Source organism: Mesoplodon densirostris, chromosome 14 (assembly GCF_025265405.1).
Source record: "Mesoplodon densirostris isolate mMesDen1 chromosome 14, mMesDen1 primary haplotype, whole genome shotgun sequence".
Lineage (NCBI taxonomy): Eukaryota > Metazoa > Chordata > Mammalia > Artiodactyla > Ziphiidae > Mesoplodon > Mesoplodon densirostris.
The window spans coordinates 23,392,501-23,417,327 of NC_082674.1; the positions used below are offsets into that span (position 1 = coordinate 23,392,501).

Here is a 24,827-nt window from a genome sequence, read left to right on the forward strand (position 1 = left end):
ATTCATACCACTATGCTCCCATGCCTGGTGTGTTATGGGAGGTGGCTCCCCACCAGCTGCCTAGATTAATTAATTACTCCAATAAACATGAACTGAGTACTTAGTATGTGTCAGGTGTTCTGCCACATGCTGAGGACATAAATAAGTCATAGTCTCTCTCTTCCAAGGTATGGTTTAGTGGAAGAAACAGAATCAACTGCAGTAAGAACAACACATGCGATGATGTAGGTATGTACGAAGCTCGACCAATGAAGAATGCATTTGTTCCACCCAAAGTGGGGGTAGAGTATAGAAGTTTCTTGGGGGCACTGTTGGAGCTGGAACGGCAAAGCAGCTCTTGAGGAAGACCATTCCTGACATGTGGCGTTGCGCGGTGCCTGTGGGAAGCCGGAGCTATACGGAAGTTGGGAGGTGAAGCCTAGAGCTGGGGAACTGTCGGTACTGAGGATGGAGAGGAAGGGCCAGATCATGTGACTCACTAAGTCTCACTGCAACATTTGTGTCTTAGAGCACAGGCTCTCCTGGGGTGCTCTGAGACAGGAGCGGAAGGAATGCTGAGACTCTGGGTGATAGAAGAGGATGAAGTGGAGCATTACCAGGGTGTGTGGTGGATACCAGTGGTAGATGACCGTAGCTGAAAACATTGCTAACTCCTAATTTCCTATGTACTGCTGTTCTGTGGTAACAGGAGGCCATCAGCATTCTTACCCCACAGAGATTGTTTACCAGTTCCGTGGGAGGCCTTCAAGGTCTCCCTTATTCTCCAAAGACTGAAAGGTCTACATGACCATCCCTCCTCACTCTACCTCCAGATTAGGGAAGGTGTAATTAGTGACCATGCAAGGGAGTGACTTGCTCAGCTAATGGAGTGAGTCACTGTTGTAAATAATTAGACAAAGAAGAAACAGGAATTCCCTGGCAGTTCAGTGGTTAGGACTCTGTGCTTCCACTGCAGGGCAGGGGGCACGGGTTCAATCCCTGGCTGGGGAACTAAGATCCCCCATGCAGTGTGTCATGGACCAAAAAAAAAAAAAAAAAAAAGGAAGAAGAAACTAGGGGTTGGGAAGAGAAGAGTGGGATAAAGTATAATAGAGTTTTTTTTAATTAAAATTTATTTGATTTTTTAATGTAGCTTTAAGAATATGACAGGGAAAAAGAAATGAAGCTGAGCTAAGTACCTATGGGCTTTGAAGTACACTCCTGTGTCTCCTGGTGTGAGAAAGGAAGAGGGATGAGCTGGGCCCAGTTTCCTGTCAGTTCTAAGGTGCTCTGGCCTGGGGTGACGGAAGCTAAGCCTGTTTAGAATTCCTGAGTATTGAGGAAAGGGGTTAAGTAAGTTAAAGTTTACTTAGAAACTTTTTCCATATCAAGTATCCAGGTTATTCCGTGTCTCAGAACATCCTAGGACTACAGAGTTGGAACCAGAAAGACAATCTAATTAACAGCTTAGTGTTAATTACTGCAGGCAGTGTGATCCTTGAATTAGCCCTTCAGGCATGAGCAATGATTAAGGCTTCCCATGTCCTGAAAAGGAACTTAATGACATTTTAGGTGGCAAGTTGTTGACAAGGCACCAGGGATGCTTTAGGGCACAAGCAGCCTTGTCACACTCTCTTGAGGGGGTTAAGCTGAGGAGGTGAGCTCTGATGGGTGATGGCAGTCTTTACTCACCTGTAGATGTCTCGAGCCATTCCGAAGTCTCCAATCTTGGCCACTCTTCCAGGGCCTGGACAGGTCAAGAGGCAGTTCCTGGCAGCAATGTCCCTGGGAAGGAAAAAAAAGAGAAAATGCATTTCCTAATTTTATTCTTGAAAAGTTAAATGTATAATATTCAGCACAAGGATTTTCACCTCCAATCTGAAGGTTCAGATAGTTCTCTTTTCTTCCCTATAGTTCCTTTCTACATTATACTTCAGTATGAAAGAAATAGCTAAGCGATTCTAGGTCTCAGAACTAACAGGGAAATGGAAAAGGATTTGGGGAGATGATTGAAATGTTTAATGGGATAATAATAATGAAAATAACTAAAATAGGAACTAGAAAATTGATTGGCCTTTTACTGTGTTCTATGTGCTTTGTTCTATGTGCATTGTTCTATGTGCTTCATATCTAATTCTCACAACTCTGTAAGACACAAGGTGCTATTATTATCCTTATTTTATCAAAAAAACTTAAGCTAAAAGAAGATAATAGAGGGACATAAGAAATGCGTTTGGCTTTAGGCTATTGTTCTGTACAGATTGCTGATTGGATTTTGCCGGTTGGATGAAGGAGTGTTCTGGAACAGCATAATTTCCATGACCAGAATCAAGTAGGTCAAAGTATTCCCAAATATTTCTAGTTTTATTTTTTAATAAGCCATTATGATTTTTACATCCATGATTTTATCTAAAGACTTTGCTAAGCTCTATGCATCATAGCTATGTGGCCGAAGAATTGCTTCTTTCAAGTTAGAAAGTTATCTTGTCTTCTTAGTTGTTATGCTCCAGATAGCCTATTCTCTTACAGGTAGCACACCTGTAAGCCTTGATCAGAAGCTTTCCAAGATTCATCAACTTCTACTCACTGACTGATAACCCATTCTTTTTTTTTTCAGTACGCAGGCCTCTCACTGTTGTGGCCTCTCCCGTTGCGGAGCACAGGCTCCAGACGCGCAGGATCAGCGGCCATGGCTCACGGGCCCAGCCGCTCCGCGGCATGTGGGATCTTCCCGGACCGGGGCATGAACCCGTGTCCCCTGCATCGGCAGGCAGACTCTCAACCACTGTGCCACCCATTCTTGACATGCATGTGGGGATTAAGGATGCAGCCAGAAGAAGTCTGGAATGGGTTTCTAATAACATTAAAGTCCTGGATGGGAAAAAAAAAAAAGTAATCCTTGGGGGGAACAGGTGGTGTTTTCACATTTTCAGTTGGTTTCATGAAGGTTCTGACCTTTGGCAGAGAAAGAAGGACATGGAGAATAAACAACTGGATAGTATTAAAAATAGGGTCTGGATAGGGCCTCATGGCTTAGGAGATCAGAACAATGGGTCAGGGTGGTAGATGGATGTCATTAATGCCACTGCCCTGATCCAGAAGGTTTAAGTCGAATTTCAAGGAGCAATGGTGCATAAAATGCCCTAAGGAAACCATAAAAGCATAACATAACATCAGGAAGAAGAAAAAAATAGTAAGAGATATAGCCACTGCTTCTCAAGAGAAATATAGTGAAATAGACCAGGAACAATATTTATGGATCCGGAAGGGTCTTTCCAATGATGTGCAGGGAATGGTTACTTAAAAAATTGACCTTGAATCTAATGGCAGGAAAGTAAATGTAACATCATAGAACACACCAAGAATTGGTAGAATGACACATATTTCTTGAAATGGCAATAAGGCATGTCCAAAGGAAAGAGATCTAATAGAAAAATGGGAGCATGTGGATCTGGTGAGGGAGTTCCACTCTGAATTCAGCAGGTGTGGGTGCATGGGAGTCTGCGAATCTTAAGGCAGACACTGGCTGGAGGAAAGAGAATTAAGGTAAACCTATTGGGGGAGTGTGCCACAGACCTCAAGCCAGTTAGAAGATGTAAAAGATGCTTTCTTCAAACCAATTACCTCAGAAGACAGCTTTGATCGAGATGGACAATTTCTGCTAATAGCCACCCTTTGCTTGTAAAGCAGATCGTCTGATACATTATTGATTCAATCTTTGACAATTTCATTTCTCAAAAAAGATAAAAGGAGCAACAAACTATTACTCTGGGATCTAATTCTGACCTTCAGTAACTATTTACAGATATGGAAGCCATAAGAGTCTTAAGAGAATATGATCCTGTTATCTTATTATCTGTAATTACAGCACTGGATATAGTCAACATGTTATCATGCCTCTAGGAGAAAAGATTTCAAAACGTCAGAGGAAAGACGGATATGATCCCTCAGTCAGAGAATCTGGATGCTTGGTGACTAATGTGGGAGTGGAGATAAAAAGGCAGAAATGGGGACTTCCCTGGTGGTCCAGTGGTAAAGAATCCACCTTCCAATGCAGGGGATGCGGGTTTGATCCCTGGTCAGGGAACTAAGATCCCACGTGCCGCGGGGCAACTGGACCCATGCGCCACAACTAGTGAGCTCACATGCCTCAACTAGAGAGCCTGCATGCCACAAACTACAGAGCCCATGTGCTCTGGAACCCGTGCGACACAACTAGAGGGAGAAAAAACCTGCATGCCACAACTAGAGAGAAGCCCGTGCGCAGCAACGAAGAGCCCGCATGCCTCAACGAAGATCCCACATGTCGCAACTAAGACCCGAAGAGGCCAAAAATAAATCAATCTTTTTTTTTTTTTAAAAGGCAGAAACGACCTCAGGGAGAAGTGAAGGGAGAGATCTGAAGTCACCAAGGTGACGGCACATGTTGCTCTCGGATGAGCCCAGATTTAGAGGACGTGGACAAAAGATGGAAAGATGGCTCTAGCCAAGGACTAATTCCAAAAAGAGTACAACCTTGTCATGTCTGAACAACAATAAAGCCCAGAGCTGAGATTTATGGAAAGTTGTGTACACATTAAACAGGGCAAGAAAAACAATGGCGGGGTTGGATGAGAACAGAAAGAACCCGGCTTCTCTTTTACTTCTGTTATTTCTATCAAGCACAATGATCTGCAAGCTGGAAAGGCTGAAAATCAAGAGGAAGATCTGAAGATCAAAATGATGAAGTGACAGTCAAAGGATGAGCCGATGTGAGCTTCTTGCCTTGTTTCAGGAATGGTTTGGGGAAGCTAGGCCAGTGTGTTTCTTGATCTTCAACTTCCCCATTTTTATTAGGGAAGGAAGCATAGCTTGTTATCTACCTACACGCTTCTGTATTTCTAAACTCATACACATTCTCTCATTTTCTACGTTGTATTACATATTCTAATTATTAGGAACATGTCTTATACTCTTTGATGGGTTAATGAATGTTTATTAGTTCACCAGGTTGTTATTTACTAAATTAGAAGCCAATGGTTAGGAAGAGCTTTGCAAAGAGCCTAACAATCTATTTGACTTTTCAGGTTTCAGAATCAAGCTGTCTGCTGAGAAAGCCATCAATGGCCACATGGAAAGAAATGCGTGTCATCTCTCATGTCTCTAGCATTACACATGGACTTGATGTACCAATGCAAACACCATTTAAACACAAGGATCATACAGAGTAGAAGAAATGAAGTACAGAGGTGGAGAAAATAATCATTATTTTTCATTTCAGAGGATTTTAGAAAAAAAATAATTTATCCAATAAACATTTATTGTGCCCCACTATGTGCCAGCGATATGAAGGTGAATAAAACAGGGTCCTTGCCTTCGAGTTACCCATAGTCAAATATGTGAAAATATAAACTCCTTAGACTTCCCTTAAGGAGCCCAGTTTTCTAGATATGGAAACGTTCACATGATCTAGGACTTGACACAGGCAGGAGTCGCTGCAGGGGGTCAGGTATAGCTCATCTGGGTCTCCAGTGCTGGTATGGATGTTTTATGATCCCACTTTACATATGGGCCAAATGAAGCCCTGGTAGAGTAATAACCATCTTAAAGACAAACAAAGCTGAACCATCCAAACAGCTTTGGAGAGAGAACTATTGCTCAGCTCTGAAGGCGCGATCTGGGCCCCTGAGACATGTAGGGAAGCGTACAGAAGGAGAGGGTAGAGCAAGGTCACTTAGCCTCACCGGTGGATGAAGTGATTTTCCTCCAGGTACTGGCAGCCACAGGCGATGTCCCGAGCCACGTGCAGGAGGTCCAGCATGGCCAGGGAGGAGGGCTGATTCTGTGGAAGACGGAAGTGACCAGCTGATGAGAAGCTCTTGGGGGAGAGAAGATCTGAAACACTCGCTTCCCATGCTTGCTAGGAGGCCAAACAGGTGCACCAACCCCAGGGTCTCAGCCCTGGCTGCACATTCGAAATCACCTGGTGGCTTAAAAAATGCAGATGCCTGGGCCTCAGCCCAGACCAAAGACTCCATCTCTGCAGGTGGGTGCAACATTTACAGGGTCGCAGCTCCAAGATGAGTGGGGCTGGAGCCCGAAACCACAGGAACCGGGACTGGCAGACGTCCTGCCCCTTTGCATTTTTTCTGCCCATTCTTCCACCTCAATCTGCATAAACATTTGGATCCCCCAAACGTACAAACAGGCCTGTGAGGAAATCAAGGGGGCTAATGTTGTTTTAGAAATGCTCTAGTTAAATGCTTAAAAATATTTTTTAAAAAATTGATTTTCTTCCTGAAGACCTAGACCTGAAGTGGATTGAAAAAGGAAAGCTTCCAGAAAATGATGGGCAGCTGAAGAGCCATCTCCGGCTTTTCTGCATGAATTCTCTTTTGTGCAAAAGTTGCTGCCACCCCCTCACCCCCGCTGCCCGCGAGACGCACCCCGTCTTTGCCTCCCCGCAGCCTGGTGGAGCCCCAGGAAGTCTTTTCTGAGGGCTATGCCCTCCTTGGTGTCTTTTAAATTCCTAAACCCCCAAGTCTGCAGCAACACGTCGTCATGCAGTGTCACATTCACTGTGCTCTTCTGTGCCTATTTTACCAGGTCCCCAAGGAAACTTCGAGGCACCCGAGGCAGGGCCTTCAGCGTCCACTTCCGTGGTCTCCAACACGACCCTTAGCTCGCTGCCGTGGTTCAGTGAACAAGGGGGTTCGTTGGTTGATTACAGCGGAACTAGGGTTTACCCAGATGCCGGCCACAGATCAGGGCCTCCCCGGGACTCCTTGGAGAGATAGCAGGGGTCTGAAGGAGGCAGAGAGGAGTTTGTCTAGGGCATGCTTCAATTCTGGGGGTGACGACTCAGGGAGGGGAATAGTCTCTGCCCATGGACCATTGGGCAGCACCTTACATGCAACAGAGCAAGTCCCAGGACATGATCTCCTTTGATGCAACATCCCGCATGGTCGGTAGGGAAGAGAGGTTACCTCTGTATTAAAGATGAGAGGGCCGAGGGCTCAGAGAGGCTCAGGTCACACAGTCAACAGGGTGGAGCCGAAACTGCCCTGAACTGGGCTTTAAGGATCTGGGTTGGGGGAAGTAGGATTCTAGGAGTTAAAACTGAGTTTCTCGGGAGAGCGTGTCCGAGAAGGGCTGGAGTACCCATGGGCACAGCGCACGGTACCCAAGTGAATACAGATGCAGCACACAGATGCCGTGAGGGCACATTTCGGTGCTCGGTTGAGCTGAGCTGGGCTTCATCCTGCTCGTCCCTTATTGGCTGTGTGACCTGGGGCGGACGGCTCTGCCTCTGTCCAAGCCACCGTGTCCTGGTCTGTGAATCAGCATGACAGGCCTCACTGGATTGTTAGGAGCACCTACAGTCAGAGGCACAGAGTGAGTGCTTCATAGAGCAATCTGCAGTTATGGAGGGGGCCACTCCTGGAGGGTGCTGTGGGGTCTTGGGAAATGGCTCTTGTGTTGGGCTTCTCCCGGGACCTTGTCAGGCTGAGAAGTATTGGGCAGTGTGAGAGACAGTCCCCTTTTCCTGGGGAAAAGGAAAGTAATATACTTCCAAGGGGAATATGCATCCATCTTGCTATAGTATTAGAACAATCTTTTCTCTCTCTTTCTTTCAAATTGCTTTCTGTTCCTGCCAAAGAGGACCCAGTCCTAGCTCCCCCGGGGTCTCTTTGTGTCTTAGCCCCCTTCACTCAGGATGCAAGGACCACTGTCGTCTCAAATGCTCCATGAGTCTGGTGTGCTGCAGGGACTAAATCTTCCCGCGCATTAACCCACGGGCCGGGATTATCTGGACTCCCTGTCTTTGGCTGCTCAGAGCAAATTAACTACACAGCTAATCAGTCTGCACAGAAGCAGATGGTCAGTAACCCATGTGTGTGTGTGTGTGTGTGTGTGCGGTGGGGGAGGTGTGGATGCTGTGGCAAAACCGATCCTTCAAACGAGCAGTGCAGAGCGTAGCCAGTGTGCTCAGCGTCATTTATATCCATCCTGGGCAAAGAAGGACTTGGAACCAGGGTTTTCCCCCTATTTGCCACTGAATGCGGCGCTTCCTTTGGCAACTCGGGCAGTCATGGTTATGGGTGTATCCTGCCCAGTACTCAGAGAGGATTTTGTCCAGTATTTCCCAAAGCAGGCTGTGGGATGGAATTCAATCAAACAGGCATGGGAATTCCTGGGTTAAATAGGTTTCTTTATCACAGGAATTATCAGAGTCTTTACTATACGCTAATGTGTGTTGAGAATCAATAAGAGAGGAGTCTGCGTGGCTCTGAAATTTGCTTGACCAAGGAATTCTTTTGAGCATGTGTGTGTGAGTGTGTAGCACCTCAGGGTAGCAGAGTTCCCTTCAGGGACATTATTTTGACCAATATCCTACTTTTACATGGGAGAAAAGAGGCCCACTGAAGTGGAATAATTTCTTTGCTCACAGTTTCTGAGGGGCTATTTCCAAAGGCTAATGTATATACTAATAAAAGACAGAATGATATTGATATCTATCCCTTCCTTAAGTAGCTTCTTCATTTAGAGATGAAGGGTCACAGGACATGGGGGAGGAACTGTTTCACCAAGTGAAAAACAGACTAGGGATATATTTTAAAATGGACACATATGAGGGTAAGAGGGAAAGGTGAAAGGAAGAAGCAAAGAATGCAGACAGGGGACACAAAATATTAAAAGTGGCAAAAATCTATTTTGAAAAGTGATGAGATATGAATGGTGCTGGGCCCTCATATTCCTGGCTCCTGACATGGCTGAGAAAATACCCCTCCACGCATTTTGGAGGCAGCATTGCTATTTGGCAAAGTTGAAGCCAAAGATGAAAACCTAAGCATTAGTTGCAATCAGAGGTTCTCACCTCTGTGCTGTTCACCTCTGACATCCAAGAAGCCGTCTTGTACGGAGCCTCTTCTCTAGAGCCATTACCTACAGTATTACCATGTTCTAAACAGCTATAGACACTATGGCGGTCAATGACCGCCACCTTGAATAAAGAGATTACTGACTCCTTAATGGTCTTTGTCATTATTGATAGAATCAACTGATATTAAAAGACAGCTACTAGCCTACAGCTGGCATATATTAAACCCTCAATAAAAATTTGTTCAGTAAAGAGAGCATCTGCAAAATTATTTTGACATTAAAAGGGTCCTTCCTTCTTGAGGAGGTGGGGTCCTGGGACCAAACGATGCTTTCCTCTGTACCCATGAACTTCACTTCCATGACAGACATGGTTGGCCCAGGTACCCATTCTGTCCTCTGAGTCTGTATGTCCATCATCACTTCATGTCCTTCTATCCTGATGGTCCATGGGGCCACTGAGCCCCAGGGATGGCAGGAAGTGAGCACAGAGTGCTTGTCTGATTCTGAGTGCCCAGCCGGGTGCCTGCACGCAGCAGGTCATCATCAGGTAAGCCCGGAGAGACTCAAGGACTTCAAACAAATGAATCAGGTGGACTTCAGGCCTTTGAATCCAGTGAGTTCCACAGCCTGGAGGCACAACTCTGCCCACCCTCTCCTCAGGGTGTGTATCTCTCCAGCCCTGATGTCCATCAGCCAGTCCCTCCCTTCTTCATCATGTGTAGGATTTGCTGATATTAGCCCCCTCAGTCCACTTCTAAATCGCACTCCTTTCTCACAGTCAACCTGACCCCCACTCCACTAAGCTGGATTTTGTGGTTCTGAGAGTCATGCAGGACACCCAGCAACCTCCTCCCCACCTCCCCACCCCTTCCACCCACAGCCGGAAGTTGCTGCGACAAACACATCTGCACGGGGTCACTCTGGAGGCTGTGATCCGACATTTTAAATCACCCACCGTGGGCAGTACCTCGGGAACGACCAGCTCACCTGAGACGAGTGGGTGTGTAAAGGGGTAAGGAGGAAGACGGGGGTGCTACCAAGACCTGGGGGCACGGTTGGCAGGGAGAGCCACACAGGAGAGCAGGGTCAAGGGTTAACGGGCAGATTTGGTTGGGGGGATCCTGACCCTTAGAAGCGGCTCTCCCAAGTGGAGTCGACCTTCTGCTGGCTGTGGGCATCCCTCGGGCCGTGCCTGCAGCTAGAGGTCAGAACTTGGCAGCACGCTCCTGCTCTGAGCCTCCTTGGGGTGGCACTGGGGCTAGAGGTGGTGGGAGATATCAGTGATCTGCCTTTCCTTGCTGGTGCTTCGTTCTTTGAGACGACGTTCAAATCCTCTTTCATCATCAAGGGAGAGAGATACCTTTGCCAGCAAGTCCTCGGACTTGCCAAGTGAAGGGTTCCTGGATTCCCTTTACAAGGAGGTCACAATACTTTCTTGTCCTCAAGCCCCAGGAATCTCCAGTGGGAAAGCCAGAGCTATGCCTCTGTCCAAAGTGTGATACCATGTGTTCCCTGTTTGACGTCTGCCAGAGGCACTGCTTCCCAGCACTCCTCGGCCTTGCTGGGTGCTGGTGGAAAAGCCAAGGCTGGTGCCCAGACCTGGCAGAGATGCCTGCATAGCTGGTGGCATTTGCTCTGAACAACCCACCCTCCCCTTGGCACTCAGGGCTTCTCAAAGGGGACCATCAGGATAAACAGCACAGCAGGCTGGAGAGAGCATGGAATCAGGAGCCACCAGACCTGAGCTCTAGTCCCAGCTCTCTCACTTCCTGTGCGCCTCGGCAAGTCACAGGACCACCCTGAGCCACTGTTTTCCCGTCTCCAGAATGGGGTGAGATCTGTACCATCTACTTCATAGGGTGGTTGTGAGAAACGTGAAAACTCTGGGGAGGAGGGCGATAATGCAGATGAGGGTTATCATGAGGTGGGGTTAGTTCTCTCTCCCCCTCCCCCAGCCCCCTGCTTCCTGCCAGGTGTGCTCAGGTGCATACACACTCATCTTCTCAAGGAATTAGAGCGGATTCCTCTTAGATGCTGAGAGAGGTCACCCAGAGGTCACCCAGAGGAACAGTGTGGAGGCTCCTAAGGATGCGGTTTCTAAACTGAGCCTGAGTGAAGGCGTGGACTGGAGTAGGCCTGACCTTCCGAGGTTTCCGCCGCCACTTGGGGTCCTCGTGAGGGGAGTGTTCCGTCCTGGTCTTGCTGTGGCAGAGCGGTTGTCAGTCTTTCTCTGTTTTCCTGGGGGTGGGGAGGGTACAGGTCTTCCCCGTGGTCCTCACAGTCCAGTGGCAACTACAGGAAGGCAGGTCCTAACTCAGGGGTCTGCTCTGCGCCAGTTTCCAGGGTCCAGGCCTCTTGAAGACCCCGGCAGTGACAGGAGTGGACAGCTGGACTCCGGGCTCGCCCAGTGCGCTGTGTTTTATAAATGATCTCTGTCCGAGATGTTCTAGCCTAGCCTGAGGAGTTCATGTTGCAGATGCTGAGGTTAGAGGGGGTTGGCTGCCCTAAGCAGGTTGTCTAATGGCCAATCAGGGCTGGGCGTGGGTGGGTCCAGTTAGGTTTCTTCACTGCCCCTAGCTCTAGCCCTTTAACCATAACATGTATGCAGCACCTTCCTAAACACCCCAGCACTCTACTTTGATAGTAAAACTACAAGGTCAAGATGTCCGCATTTGAGAGATGAGGACAGTGGGGTTCAGAACGGGTGGATGCAGAGGGACCTGCCCCAAGTCAGTGGGTTGAGTGAGTGACACAGCCGGCATGAAAGCCCCCCCACCCCCGTGCTTGTCCCTAGTTTCGGTTTTCCACAATCAGCAGGCCATAAAAGTAGGTACAGCCTGGAGAAGCTGTTGCACAAGCCTTGCACAGCTCCCTGGGGCTGGGCGCAGCCGTCAGCCGCCTTCTGTCCCCTCTCTCCCGCCTTTCCCCTAGATCCCAGCCATGGGCCGACTCCCTCGGTCCCGCTGAGTATGTTGCTTCCCAGGCTGCCCACCCTGGCTCCTTCCTCCCCCTGCTCCGTCCCCCGGCACAGCTACTGGGAAAGGCTGGTTCTCACTCACCGGGCGAGGGCGCGTCTCTCGGAGGAAGGACTTGAGGTCTCCTCCCGCCATGAGCTCCAGCAGGATAAACCGGGGCAGGGCTTGCAGGCTCACCCCGATACAGCGCACGATGTTCTGGTGGTTGAACTTGCTGCAGAGCAGAGGGGAGTAACCGAATTTAACTGAGCTGAGCCTGGGAAAATCTTAAGTGGGCAAAGCCGGGCACAGACTTATGCTTTCAGAAGCCACATTTTGTAAATGCTTTCTGTAAATGCGGGAAGCAGGGATCCCCGGCTGGGCCTAAGCAGAGGATAATCCGGTGGCTGAGCAGCTGGAAGAACCAGAGGGCAGGTCTGGCGGGAGTTCAGTCTGCTTGAAAGAACTTGCTTGGGGGTGAGGGGGTGGAGGAGGGACCTGGGTGAGAAGGTGGGGCGCAGGGAGAGGAGGGCTTCAAGGCTGGGGCGCAGACGGCTGGCCAGGATTCACGTTTGGGGTTTGGGTTTTCAGAGGAAGGCCTCAGGCGGAAGCTGCAGGAACTGCTTCCCCGAGGGACTGCATGAGACCTGCCAGGTGACCGTGTGTGGAAGAGAACAAGGAAGAGGGCCACGGATCCCACTGTGGGCTCCTCGTGGGGGCTCTGAGATTCGCATTTTCTTGTTAACGTGATCCTAGCGGGACACGGGAGGCAGCGGGGCCAGGGAACTCCACGTGGGCGCACGCGTGCAGAGGTCACACACGGGGTGACTGTACACCCAAATGTAATGCTGCTTAGTTACTGCCAAGTAGGGGGATGGAGTGACTTGGGTCTCCTTCCGTCTACTCTTCTACTTTCCAGGTTTTATTCAATAATCACGTATTACATGCTCAATCAGAAAATGCGTCATTTTTAAAGCAGGAGCTGAGCCTGCTGCTATCCTCCTATGGACCCAGCGCACCACACACACTGCTCTGGACTTGTTCCCTCTGCCACTTCTGTCAAGGGCAGACCTCGGGCCGCCCCCGCCTCCAGGATGTTTGAGGTTCCCCAGTGCACCAGGAGGCCATGAGCCTGGCCAGATCTCAAGGTCCAACATCTGCTGTCAGAGCCCCGGACACTGAGACTTCCAGTGGGGGGCCCCAGATCCACCAACTGAAGGGTCAGGCCAGCTGGGTGGACCAGGGCGGACGCCTTCCATCACTTGGGGGGCCATTTCCTTTACATGAGAGCTGAGAGCTGGGGTTGGCAAAGCACCTGGATTGTATCTTCTACTGTCAACAACCAGCATGCTCTGTTTCTTAAGAAAAGGGGGAAAAGAACCAGTTGGTGACACAGGGATGCTGATTGAAGGCGGAGTGATATCGATTGGATTCTTTTTCTAAGACAGCCATCTGGGGGCCGGTTCCATTCTGGTAAGACGTGCTAAGAATTTACGGAGTCTCCTGTTGGAGAAGGAGGGGTATGCTGCAGGACAACCCTGTTTCCCTCAGAGATGTGCCTGTTAGAAACATCTCGTGTCCCTTACAGGCTTGGGGCAGTGGTGTGGGGTGTCTCCCTGTGTCATTACCTGATGATCAGGGCTTCCATGAGGAAATCCAGTTCGTCCTGTTCGGAACACACCTCAGGCAGCGTCTGGGCACAGAAGGGAGGGTGGGAAGGAGGAGGAGGCTGTGAGCCACAGAGGTCAGAGGCTGTCAGCAAAGCCACACTTACAGAGACCCCTGGCCAAGGTCAGGCCCACAGGGGAGCCGCCTCTTACCTTTACAGCCACTTGCAGGGGGCTCGGGTCGCTGGGCATTCCAGACACCTGACCTTCATACACCTCCCCAAACGCGCCGTGGCCCAGACCCCTGTTCGGAGAGAAGGCGAGATGAGACAGGGGCACATTTAGTGGACGCACACGGGAGCCAGGGGGTCACGCACACCCTCAAGGGTAATGCCCTCAGTCTGGCTTTGCTCGTCGGTCCTGGGCCTCCATTGCTTTACCCGACAAGAAAGTTTCCAAGCCAGGATTCAGGACACTGGCTGGACATTCCTTCTGTGAACACTTACTGAGCCTCTAATATTTGCCAGGGACCTAGAGGGGACTAAGACTAAGTCCCCTAGAGGGGACTAAAGCTAAGCCTGCCAGGGAGGCTTGTGCTCCCTGGGGCCGGGGGTGAGGGGCATAGACAGCTGGCGGACACCCCCTGGAGTGTGCTTGGTGAATGACAGACACGTGCACAGGGTGCTCTGGGAGCAGGGCCTGGGGAGGGGCACTTGGGTGGATTTTGAGGGGCGCCCCATTCCTCCCATCTAATCCTCCTCTCATTGTACCAACCCCATGTGTATATGGGGTGTTGAACAAGCAAGCACCCCCCCCAATGGCCCGGAACACTGAACCTTCTCCCCCTGCGGGGGGCTGGGGGTGCCCCGAGGGGTGGCTCTGCTGGCTTCTTGCTGCTGGAGGAATTCGTGGTGCAGGGGTGACATCCGGCCCCCTGGGGCTCTCCCTTCCCTGCCTCCCCCACACCCCCCGCTGCCCCCCAGGACAGCGATGGGCACTCACCGGATGAGGGTGATGTTTTTCCTGGGCACCTCTTTCAGGTCACTGATGGAGGAGGTCTTGCCGGCAAAACAGTAGTTGGGGTTGTAGTCGGTCATGATGGTGGAGGTGCGGAGTTTGCTCAGCTTGTACTCGGGGCTCTGCAGTTCCATCTGCATGGCTTGCAGCTCCTGGTGCTTCCGGCGGTACACTGCAGACACATGGAGGTCAGCGCAAGGTGGCCCGGGCCAGGCAGCCAGGCCACCTCCTCCAGGAAGCCTTCCTGGATCTCCAGCTCCTCCACAGGGATCTAAATCTTTCCACCACACTTAGTCATACCAACAAAATGATTACAGATGTGAAAGCGCACCTTTAATTGAAAGATGAAAGTAAATGTAAAGCTTAAAATCATATGAATGGAAAACATTTAATTGTATCATGCAGGGGCAGAGGCACATTAGTTTGGGTCCTCTGAGAAGCAGACCCAAGACAGGATTAAACATGCCAGGATTTTATTAGCGGAAATGCCTGTGAGAGATAATTGGGAGGGAACCCAGGAAGGCTGGGAAGCCACCATATGGTGCTGAAAGTCTGACCCCATGTGAAGGACAGGGTGAGGGAAGGTTGAGCAAAGACCCTAGACGGCCATTCAGTCTAAAGAAGTTCCAGCAAGGCTCTTGCTAGGTTCTGGATCCCAAGTCGGCTATCAGAGGAGTCCCGTGTCTCCAGGAGGGGGCCTGCCTTAGCAGCTCTGCTCTGCCAGGCGCTGGGTGGGGCAAGCATAGCAATGGATTTGGGAGGACAGCTGGGGTTCTTGGTCACCTGTGTTTCCTACAGTTGAAGAACCGCCAAGCCACATAGCTGGAGTCCATCACAGAGTGAAAGGTCTCTAAACTGGGTCTAAGCTGGTGCCTGAGGACCTGAGTTCTAATTCTGCCTTTTGTTACTTACAAGCTGTGACACTGACAAGTGACACGTGACCTCTTTGGATCTCAGTCTCCTTCTCTGTAAGCAGGGACCATAACTCCTGCCCTGTCTCCTAAAGCCCCACTCCCCATCCCCTAGGTTTGTGACAATGAAATGAATTCACCAACATAAAATGGTTTTGGAGGGAATTCCCTGGCGGTCCAGTGGTTAGGACATGGTGCACTCACTGCCGGGGTGTGGGTTCAATCCCTGGTCAGGGAACTAAAATCCCACAAGCTGTGCAGTGCCACGAAAAAAAATAAAGAAAGAAAGGAAGGAAGGAGGGAAGAAAGAAAGAAGGAGGAAAGAAAGAAAGGAAGGAGGAAAGAAAGAAAGCAAGGAGGAAAGAAATGGTTTTGGAAAGTTCTAAACAGCTCTCCCAGTACAAGTGACCACTGTCACTGTTACTGCTACGTGTGAGAACATTCTATATATAAGACAGACGCCATGGGAGGTGATTCACAGGGTAGGGTCAGGCCAAGTGAGTCAACTCCTGTGCGCTCAGCTCCTCCACTGTGAAATACGCCAACCGTGATCCTAGGGTTCTTTGAGGGTTTGGTGAACTAAAATGTGTCAGTCACCCATCGTGTGGTAGGTGTGCAACCAGTTAGCTCTCATCATCCTGCTCTTTGCAGGATGGCATCGTGGGGATCACATTAGCTGCCACTTCCCTGTCCACCCCAGATTCCCTGCCTTCGAGGGGCTGGCCTGAAAGTGCTGCCCGGAGCTGAGCCTTTCCTTCTGCTTCCCCTCAGGTCCCTGCCCACCTGTCCCGGGCATTTCCAGCAGGGAGAGCCTGGCTGGACCACGCAGAGCCCTCTGCGACCTGCAGGTCATCACCCCTTGGCTCACGGGCCTAATGGGAAACACTCAAGAAACCAGCTCTGCATTCTCTGCGTGGAGTGGGGAAGGGCGGGCTGGAGGCGTGACACAGGAAGCGAGCCAGACTAGAAGGGCCCGCTGAAGCCCAGGTCTGATGAGAGCTGAAAGGGAGGTCTGGGGTAGGGCTGACCTTTAGCGTTCTGAAGGGTGCCCCCTCCTTGAGCAACCAGGAGGCTATGCCCAGGGCTGAGGTTCAGAGTCGGGGGCTCCTAGGAACCAGGGATGTACAGGGGGGTGGAGTGAGGGGGCCTTCTGTTTTGGCTTGGCTTGGGCTGCGCTCATCACTACCCACCCAGAGTGAAACCTCAGCATCCATGGCACAGCCTGAGATGCTATTCTCTTCTGCCAGATCTGCCTTCCCTGCCCCGCTTTGGAAGTGCTGGGGCTCTGGGACACTCACCGATCATGATGCCGGAGAAGGCCAGGACAAGGGCGGCCACGAGGGCAGAGGTCACGACGGAGAGGATCAGCGAGAGTGGCAGGTGGGGCTCCGGGGTGGGCGACACTGGAAGACAGGTCCCCACGGGGCACCGATGACCACACGGATTCTCCTCTGAGCTGGCCCCAAGTCAGAAAGACCCTCCCCAGCCTTGGACACCTGGACCACCATCCTTTTCAGAGGACCAGGGCATGAAGCAGGTTTGTCCTGGTTTTACAACTTTCAACAGTAGCTTTTGTGGGGAGGGAATATGTAAAAGGGATAAATATCAAAATCTGGACATTGACCCAAAACATCAAATGTGCATGACAGGATGAGGATGAAAGGTGAGCCGACAGTGGCTGGAGAAGAGATTCAGGCACCTTAGATGACTACAAACTCAGTACGACCCAGCGACAGAGTGTCCCGGTCAGTTAGACTCTAGAGGCTGAATTGATTCTCTGTCCGCAAGCGCTCTGGACCCGGCGCATGGGAGGGAGGGCCTGGGTGCACACTGGCATCAACCACACCGAGGCACCGTGCCTGGGCCCGGACACTGCATTTCACAAGGGACGTTGACAACTGGAACACCAGGATGGGAAGGAGGCATAAACCTGTGTCCCATATGAATGGATGGAAATAGATGGGCAGTGCTGTGTTCAGACGCTGCGCCTGAAGGGCCACTGTGAGCAGGGAGCCCGGGAGTGGAAGCTGGAAGGAACAGGTCTGGCTCTGTGATGCCCCAATGGGACGCTGTGCCTTAGGAGTACTGAGGTCCCTGGTACTGGGGTGGCCAGTGGAGATGGGCCGGTCCCCTGGTGGGGATGTGGGGGTCGCATCCGGGATTAGGGGTGGGACTAGGTGACTTGTGACTCCTTCCTGAGCCATGACCCACCTTTCACACGCAGGTCCCTCTACCCATCAGCAGAGCACTGGTGCTGGGGGCAGACAGGGGTGTCAGGAAGTTTACAAAGCTGCATCTGATGTGTCCCAGAACCAGAGAAACCAGCTGTGGCTCAAGCTCTGGGCTCCTTCCCCCACCCCCTTACCTATGCAGGAGACACCATCCTCCGCCAGCACCGTCCCGTGGTCGCAGAAGCAGATGACCCTGTGGCTCTCGGGGTCCATGTGGCACTCATCTACCTCACAGTGGCTGCAGTTCAGGTAATGCTTAATATTCACTTCCCCATGGCCCTCCATCACTGGTGAGAAGGAGGGAGGGTCAGCCTCGGGCGGAGGCTGCCCTGCACCCCACCCCCAGGCTCTGCACTCTGTCTCCAGCTAGTCAGGGCGGGTTCTCTGGTCCCTGCTCCTACGTCCCATTGCCACTGGGAGTGCTGCCTGTGCAGGAAAGTCCACAGCGCATCTGGTGAGGGGAACTCAGACAGAGGACAGGCAGGCAAGTGGGAGGGTCCACACGAGGGTCACTTAGGTTGGCTGCTACAGGTACCGGGCCTATTACTGTTGCATTTTCTAGGGCTGGCCAGCCTTCTCCTTCTGTGTCCAAATCAGATCACGCATCCTGATTTCCAGAAAACTTGGTGAGATGACCACTAAGAAGGCTTGCCCGCAAGGGACCCACAGTCACACCTTTGTGTCCTGGACTCACATCAGTAGCCCTGGAGTTTTAGCTGGGAGGGTGAACTGGCCTTAAGGAAGCTGGTTCTGCCACCTGGCAGAGGGGGTACCTTTTAAAGCCGGGGTGTACAGGATGCCCAGTGGATTGATGAAGGAAACCCCATCCTCCCCGTCCATCTCGGGGTCATTGTTGGAGGCTGCATCGCCACCTGTGGCAAACCAGAGGAGAGTTTAACGCAGAGAGGTGGGTGCCCAGGTCTGGACACACGTGTGCATCAGCAGGGCAAGCAGCGGGGTCAGGGAGGGGCCTCGAGGGTGGGGTGGTGGGGAGGGAAGGGAGGCTCCGGGCACAGGGGCTGCACTTGGGGCTCGGCTCAGTAGAAGCCTGGTGTGTGGGCCACTTTCTCCTCCAGGTCCGGGCCAGCTCCCGCTGGGGGGTCTCCACCACTCTGCTGCCCGCCCCCCCAGGAAGCAGTCCATGTTAGCAAGAGTTGGAAGAGTTCTAGTCTCCCCAGGCTGGGTTGGCCCCTTGGCCCCTCTTCAGGACTGGCCGGGCAGTAGCACCGAGGAGTGGCTGTCCTGTCCCATCCGGTCAGGGTTGGGGCAGGGGGGATGGGCCCCTGTGCCTTTAGGCTCCTGTCCCTCCTTTCAGTGGGGGTTGGGTTATCTTTGGGCTCCTCCCCTTGGGCTCCTCCCACCCACCCCCCGGCTTGGAAAAGAAGAGCATCTGGTCAACACGAGCATCTCACACACAGCGTAAAGCAAAACACGGACAGCACATCACAGCGCGTGCATGCATTGTGTCCTAGTCTGTGGGGATGCTTCTCAGCTTCAGAAGGCTCTTCTGCTCTGCTCTGAAGCCCAGAGGAGAGCTGGGGCCAGGGGCCAGCTGCTTGCTGAAGGGCTGGGCTGGGACTGCCCGCAGCTGCCCTCAGGACAAGCACCCAGCAGCAGGGGAATGGCGCCCTTCTGGAAGCTGGCGGGCTGGGGCAGGAAAGGGAGTGTGGGGAGTCCATGAGGCCAGAAGCTGCGCACCAGGTCCTCAGGGAGTGGGCTTGGCAAGGACTCGGGCCAGGCCATCCGAAGGGAGGCACAGGGTAGAGGAGTCTGGCCTCCAAGGCTCTCAGGCCAGTGCGTCCTTGGGGGAGGCCCAGAGAAGAGGCTGGGAAGCCAAAGCCCCTTTATCATTGGCTTTGGGGGAGATCAAGAATCATATGGGATCTTGATGCTGTCCTATCGAAACCTCGAGGCAGGATGCTGGCTCGAAAGCCAACACCCTGCCTCTGGCTCGTCTGGTGGGGCTGGGAGGAAGGCGTGCACGGTCACATCACAGTCCACACTGGGGGTGGGCCAGGGGCGTGCAGGCAGGGGCCGGGGAGAGGACAGGGAGGTGAGGTGCCTAGGACTAAGTGGGGAGGGCAGTGACACCTTGAACGCAAATCATCTTTACCTATATATCCTCCGCCTCCTCCACCTGAGGAGCACCCCCCTCCACCCCCTCCGAAACCCCCTCTGGTCTCCCACCCCCACTTCTTCATGGCCTGGGGGCAGGAATGTCCTCCGGTGGCACCTTCCAGCAAAGATTTTCCAGACCAGAGCAAGGAAGTGTTATCATTCCAACCACCTCCGCCACCTGTGGGAAGAGACGGAGAAACGCCTAGGTGAGGGTGCTGGCTGGGTTCGGGAAGCTGCTGGGCCCGGCGAAGGAAGCAGGGCTCAGTGTCTTCGAGGGGTGCTTGCCACTGTCCAGTGCTCAGGGGGCCTGTCCTCAGTGGGGCCTGGGGCCTTCAGAGTCCACGGTCGAGCGTGCCCTTTGCCCGAGGGAGAGCTACTCTGGCCACAGTCGTGCATGTCCCGATGGGAGCGCCTCGTACCCCAGCTTCTTGTCAGGCCTCTGGCTCAAAAGCCCGGCAGTGTGCTCGGTGAGGGACGGGGGAAGTGGAGGGGACAGGCAGCACGACTACTAAACTTGTGCCTCTGCCTTCCCTCTATGCCTGCCAAGTCCTGAAGTGCCCGGACTGGGTTTCATTAACTGCTTCCCATCTCCAAGAACCAGGACCAACTGCCAAAACCCTGCCGAGGTCACGGCAGTGAAATTCCTAGCAGGAATCCTGGATTAAGGCACCAAATAACCCAACGTGCTTTAATTGTCTACTAGGCAAGAACTTCCCCAGTCTGAGACTTGGTTTCCTCACCTGTCACTTGGAGATAATGAGACACCTCGTGGGGTGGATGTTAGGATCAAAGAAGACAGGGAGTGTATGAAATATTTTACAAACCGCCCAGTGGAGGGGTCGCTGGGCGTTTGTGAGGCAGGTCACACACGGGCAGAAGGCCTCACACTCTGACGCTCAGGCAGTGTCTTGCCTGCCTGCTTCTAGGGAGCTGCTCCAAGGTCAAGAGCAAAGAGAGCTGTGGGTGGAGGTGGTGACGCTCTGGTACAGTGGCAGCAGCTGGAGCCATGCTTCCCGGCGCCTGGGCCTGCTCCGAACTCCTGCCAACGAAACGTTCTTTACAGAGCTAGCTTGAGCGTAACTGTGTCTTAAGGCCACAGGCAGACCACAGTACCGCTCTCCCGCGGCCCCGGAAACTCCAGGACGCCCACCTTGTCTCCCCATATTGGTTTGTGTGACATTTCAAGAGGCAGTTTACTCCAGAAGACCCCAAAGCCCTTTCTGCTCCAGCAGATGATGGCAGGTGGGAACCGGGAGAAACAGCTGTGCGTGTATCTGCTGGAACCGTAAGGGTCAGCCTGCCCGGAAGGGTCCTCTGGGAGAACTTGTGGCCACAGTTCTTCTGGACCCAGAGGGGGCAGCAGAGGGACGTCTAGGTGGGGAAAGCTGCAGACAGGGATGACTATGGTGCTAGAAAGAGGGAGACAGGTTCCAGGAAATGAGGTCGAGGTCAGGAAGAAGCTTGGGTCTGGGACAGAGACAAGCAGAGCTGAAATGAGGTCCTGGACAAGTCGCGAGGACCTTCTGTCAGCTTCGGAAGCTACAGGACTCCAAGTGTTGGGCCTCCCTTTGCCAGCCAGAGGGTGGGTATGGGGCCAGTCAAGGTGGTTGATGTCACATGGTGCAGGGAAGGCCCTGCCCTTCCGCCGTTAGCCGAAGTGGGCTCTGCTGGCTATTCGGGGCCGCGAGCTTAGTGAATAAGTTAGGATGAGATGGGCCTGACACCAGGTGTGCCTTCCTTCCCCTACCCGGGGCACCCTACCCTTGCGTCCTGCACAGTCCCCAGCTAAGTTGGTTTCCGACCCCCACTCTATCTTGCAGCCTTCAAGCAAATGTGTGGAAAAGAAAACAATGGGCGTAAAAACAAAAACAGCAACAACAGTGTTTTAAAAAACAGATTAAGTACGAAACAGTTTGGCCATCTTGAGAAAAAAAATCCACCAACTTTCAATGAACTTGTTGACCCTCTGTAAAATGAAATGATATGTTTGGAAAACCCTACAGGACTGTTTTGAATAGCACATGTATAATAGATGTGGAAGTGCTTTGTAATTCATTACATGCTGGACGGATGTAAGGGGCACTGTAGGTATCACTGCGGTAATTCCTCGCTGTGACCGCTTCTCCTCTTTCTTCTATCTCTAGCTCTCTCTCAATTGAAGAGAAAGTCTGAGTATTTATTTTAATTCATCTCAAATCTTAAACGCCTTCAAAAATCCTCCCTCGATCTGATTGTGGAAAAAAGAAAATACAAAGATGAATGGCTGACTTCGGAGGAATCAGAGAATTCACATCCCTTTTGGTGTCTGCCCCCTATTTCTGTGTTGCTGGCTCTCACTAAGGATATTCCAGAAAGAGATTTTCCAGCAAGGAGATGTGTGCACTGGCAGCCCGGGGCCCGGAAGTATGAACAAACCACAGGGGCCCGGGGGCCTGACTCTGCCCAGATTCCTTCCACCTGCTCACATCCTGTTGCATTTGGTAAAACCCGGGGACGGTTGGGTTGGCGGTCAGACTGCTGCCGCCGGCCTCATTTTCTCAGTGACCTTCTGCAAGTCCAAACCCCGTGTTGGCAAGGGGGCCTCTGGGTCCCCAGCATGTGGCCTGCCCTTCCTCTCTGGATCCCGGTACCAATATCCAGAGCTCCCAGCATCTCAAGGGGCCAGCGACTAAGATGCCCACAGGTGTGTGATGGCGCCCGGCCGAGCTGAAGCTCACACAGTCCCGGGAGAATGTTCTGGGAGAGGGTGGGCTTGCAGCGGTTTACCTGCGGCTCCGGAATTGCCATTCAGCCCTAGAACTGAGGAGTTATTCTCCAGTCTCTCTGGGTGGAACGTATCTGTCTTGGCTCCGTAGGCCCTGCCGCCACCGCCGGCCGCAATGATCAGGGGCACTGGCAGTCCATCCTTCATCTGCCCGGGGGAGACATTCAGAGATTGAGAAACCGAGTGGGGCTCCCTCTCTGGAGAGCCCTGAGCAATTTAAATGTTTAAATGTGGCCGAGTGTTTGCTGGGCAGTGGGTGACATCTCAGTGGTCTGAGGGCCCTGATCTCATGTTACAACAACCCATCAGCTCTTCCATCCCCCCCAACCCCGGGCTCGTGTATTAGTCCAGGTTCAGTACGTGAAGCAAAAGCACTAGGAGATAGAAATGTATCTGAATATCAGGAGGCTGTTTCTACAGCCCCTTTCCTGAAGTTCCTCTCTAGCCTCAGGGGTCTGGCAGCTGGTGTGCAGAAGCAGGTCTCTCTCCTCTCCTTCCTCTCTCCTTCCTTTGCATGCTCAGGGGTCTCTGCTCTGATCCCCACAACTTCAAGATTAAGCCCTCAGCATCACTGTCCTTGCAGGAAGACCCAGCAGGAAACCTTTGCTTATTTTCGATGACATCAGAAAAGTCCACCTTAGGACAGAGGAGGGCACAGTGGGACCCTCTGGGACTCTGAAGCAGGATGGCAAAGGTCTTCGTGGTGAAATCCAGCTGGCATATCAACATGAGAAGGGCCTGTCCTTTCCTGGACAGACAGGGAACCTTATATTCCCTCTGGGCCTCGGTTTCCTCAACTTTAAATGGGGTAAGAGCACCCGAGGTGCTTCATTCCCAGGTCTGTCCTGAGGATCCAACACCAGGACACAGAGAAGGCGCTGCCCTGGGGAAGCTGGCACCCAGACCTCACCTTAAATACGTAGGTGGCTCCACCACCTCCGCCGCCCCCTCCTGCCCACTCGTGCACACTTTTGTTCACGCGGATTTCTTCTTCTATCACGTTGTTCTCTCCAATGCAGACTTTCTGGATTAGTTGGTTTGTCTGGAGAAACAAAAAGCACCTCAGGTTTGTGCCCAGGGTTCTCTACCTCCCAGCACACAGACCTTCTATGTTTAAAGATAGGGTCTGATGATCTCTCAAATAGCTTGCCATTGAATTGAGGAGACAAAAACTACACACAGATAACTGTCACTCTAGGCAGTATTGGAGAAGGACCACAGGGACAGCTTAGAAGAAAATGCATGGGAAGTTGAGGAGGGAGAGTGAGGCTTTGTTGTTGGACTGATGAGCAGGGAGGACTGCCTGGGGGAGGTGGCATTCACTTGGGCCTTGAAGGATGGGGAGATTTTTAAACACTGAGAATGGGAGAAAATTAGGACATTACAGGGGAGGAGATCAGCATGAGCCCAGAGGGAAGGAGGTGAGTGGGGTATTTGGGGGGAAAAAGTATAAGGAGTCTCTCTGGCTCAGAAAAGTCCATCTGAGGACAGAGAGGTGGTCCAGGAGGAGCTGTTAGGATCCTTGGATTCTGAAGAGGGGGTGATAAAGGCCCCATGCGGTAAGACAGTGCTGGCGGGAGTGTAAATGGGAGTGGGTAGAGAGAACCTAACTGGACAGTCAGATCCTGGACAGAGGCCTTGAATACAAACAGAGAAGGAGCTGGACTTCATTCTCTAAGCAGCGAGGAGCCACTGGGGTTTTTTGAGAAGTTGCAGTCTGAAGAATCTTTTGTAAAGAGAAGAAAACAGTGGGAGGACAAACTCGGATTTTATTCCACCTGGTGTGGGCCCAGGCATCTGGGAGTCTCTGGGGACATGCTGGAAATTCCTGTGACCCAGAAGGCTGGAATCCCTGAATAAAGAGGGCAGCGTTTCAAGAATAGGCACCCTGCTTATCGGTCACAGCAGCTGAGACGAACTCTCCACACATTGCCCTGACCTTGGAGGAAAATGACTTTTCTTTTGCTTAATAGAAAAAAGGCCAACAAAACATCACATTTTCATCGAATGTTGCTGTGTAACCAGCCAGTGGACATGGCAATTCTTCTTGAGCCACTCCTTATGCTAAAGCACTCAGGGGTGCCGGGAATGAGTACTAGAGAAATTTCCAGATAAATAGCTGAGATGCAATTTGTTTTATGGTATTTTGGATTTAATGATGGAAATAATTTGATATGTTTTAGAGTGGATTTAGTGTGGGTCTGAATTGCTACTGTGGACAGCTGACATTTCTCCTGTGTATATGCAGTGCCATCCAGGGCTGGGGCGGGGGCCGAGGGGCATGGAGTCTACTGGAAGGAAACCCTGCTAACCGCTACCTGGGGAGGGCCTGAGATGCAAGGGGCATGCTCTGAGGGCAGAGCCAGGGACAGGGCGTGGAAATG

At 51.9% G+C, this 24,827-nt stretch overlaps 1 protein-coding gene across 1 annotated transcript in view; it reads right to left on the minus strand.

Moving 5' to 3' along the window:
- The window catches only part of ALK (ALK receptor tyrosine kinase), a 714,184-nt gene that overhangs the window by 13,031 nt on the left and 676,326 nt on the right, over positions 1-24,827 (minus strand). Inside the window, exons 15-26 of the mRNA XM_060116934.1 lie at positions 23,354-23,485; positions 22,446-22,590; positions 19,675-19,857; positions 18,335-18,433; positions 17,696-17,848; positions 16,629-16,733; positions 14,405-14,591; positions 13,616-13,706; positions 13,424-13,488; positions 11,901-12,030; positions 5,703-5,800; positions 1,672-1,764 (exon numbers count right to left, since the gene is read on the minus strand). Coding sequence (XP_059972917.1) covers positions 1,672-1,764; positions 5,703-5,800; positions 11,901-12,030; positions 13,424-13,488; positions 13,616-13,706; positions 14,405-14,591; positions 16,629-16,733; positions 17,696-17,848; positions 18,335-18,433; positions 19,675-19,857; positions 22,446-22,590; positions 23,354-23,485 — 1,481 coding nt within the window. The remainder of the gene's footprint in view (positions 1-1,671; positions 1,765-5,702; positions 5,801-11,900; positions 12,031-13,423; positions 13,489-13,615; positions 13,707-14,404; positions 14,592-16,628; positions 16,734-17,695; positions 17,849-18,334; positions 18,434-19,674; positions 19,858-22,445; positions 22,591-23,353; positions 23,486-24,827) is intronic.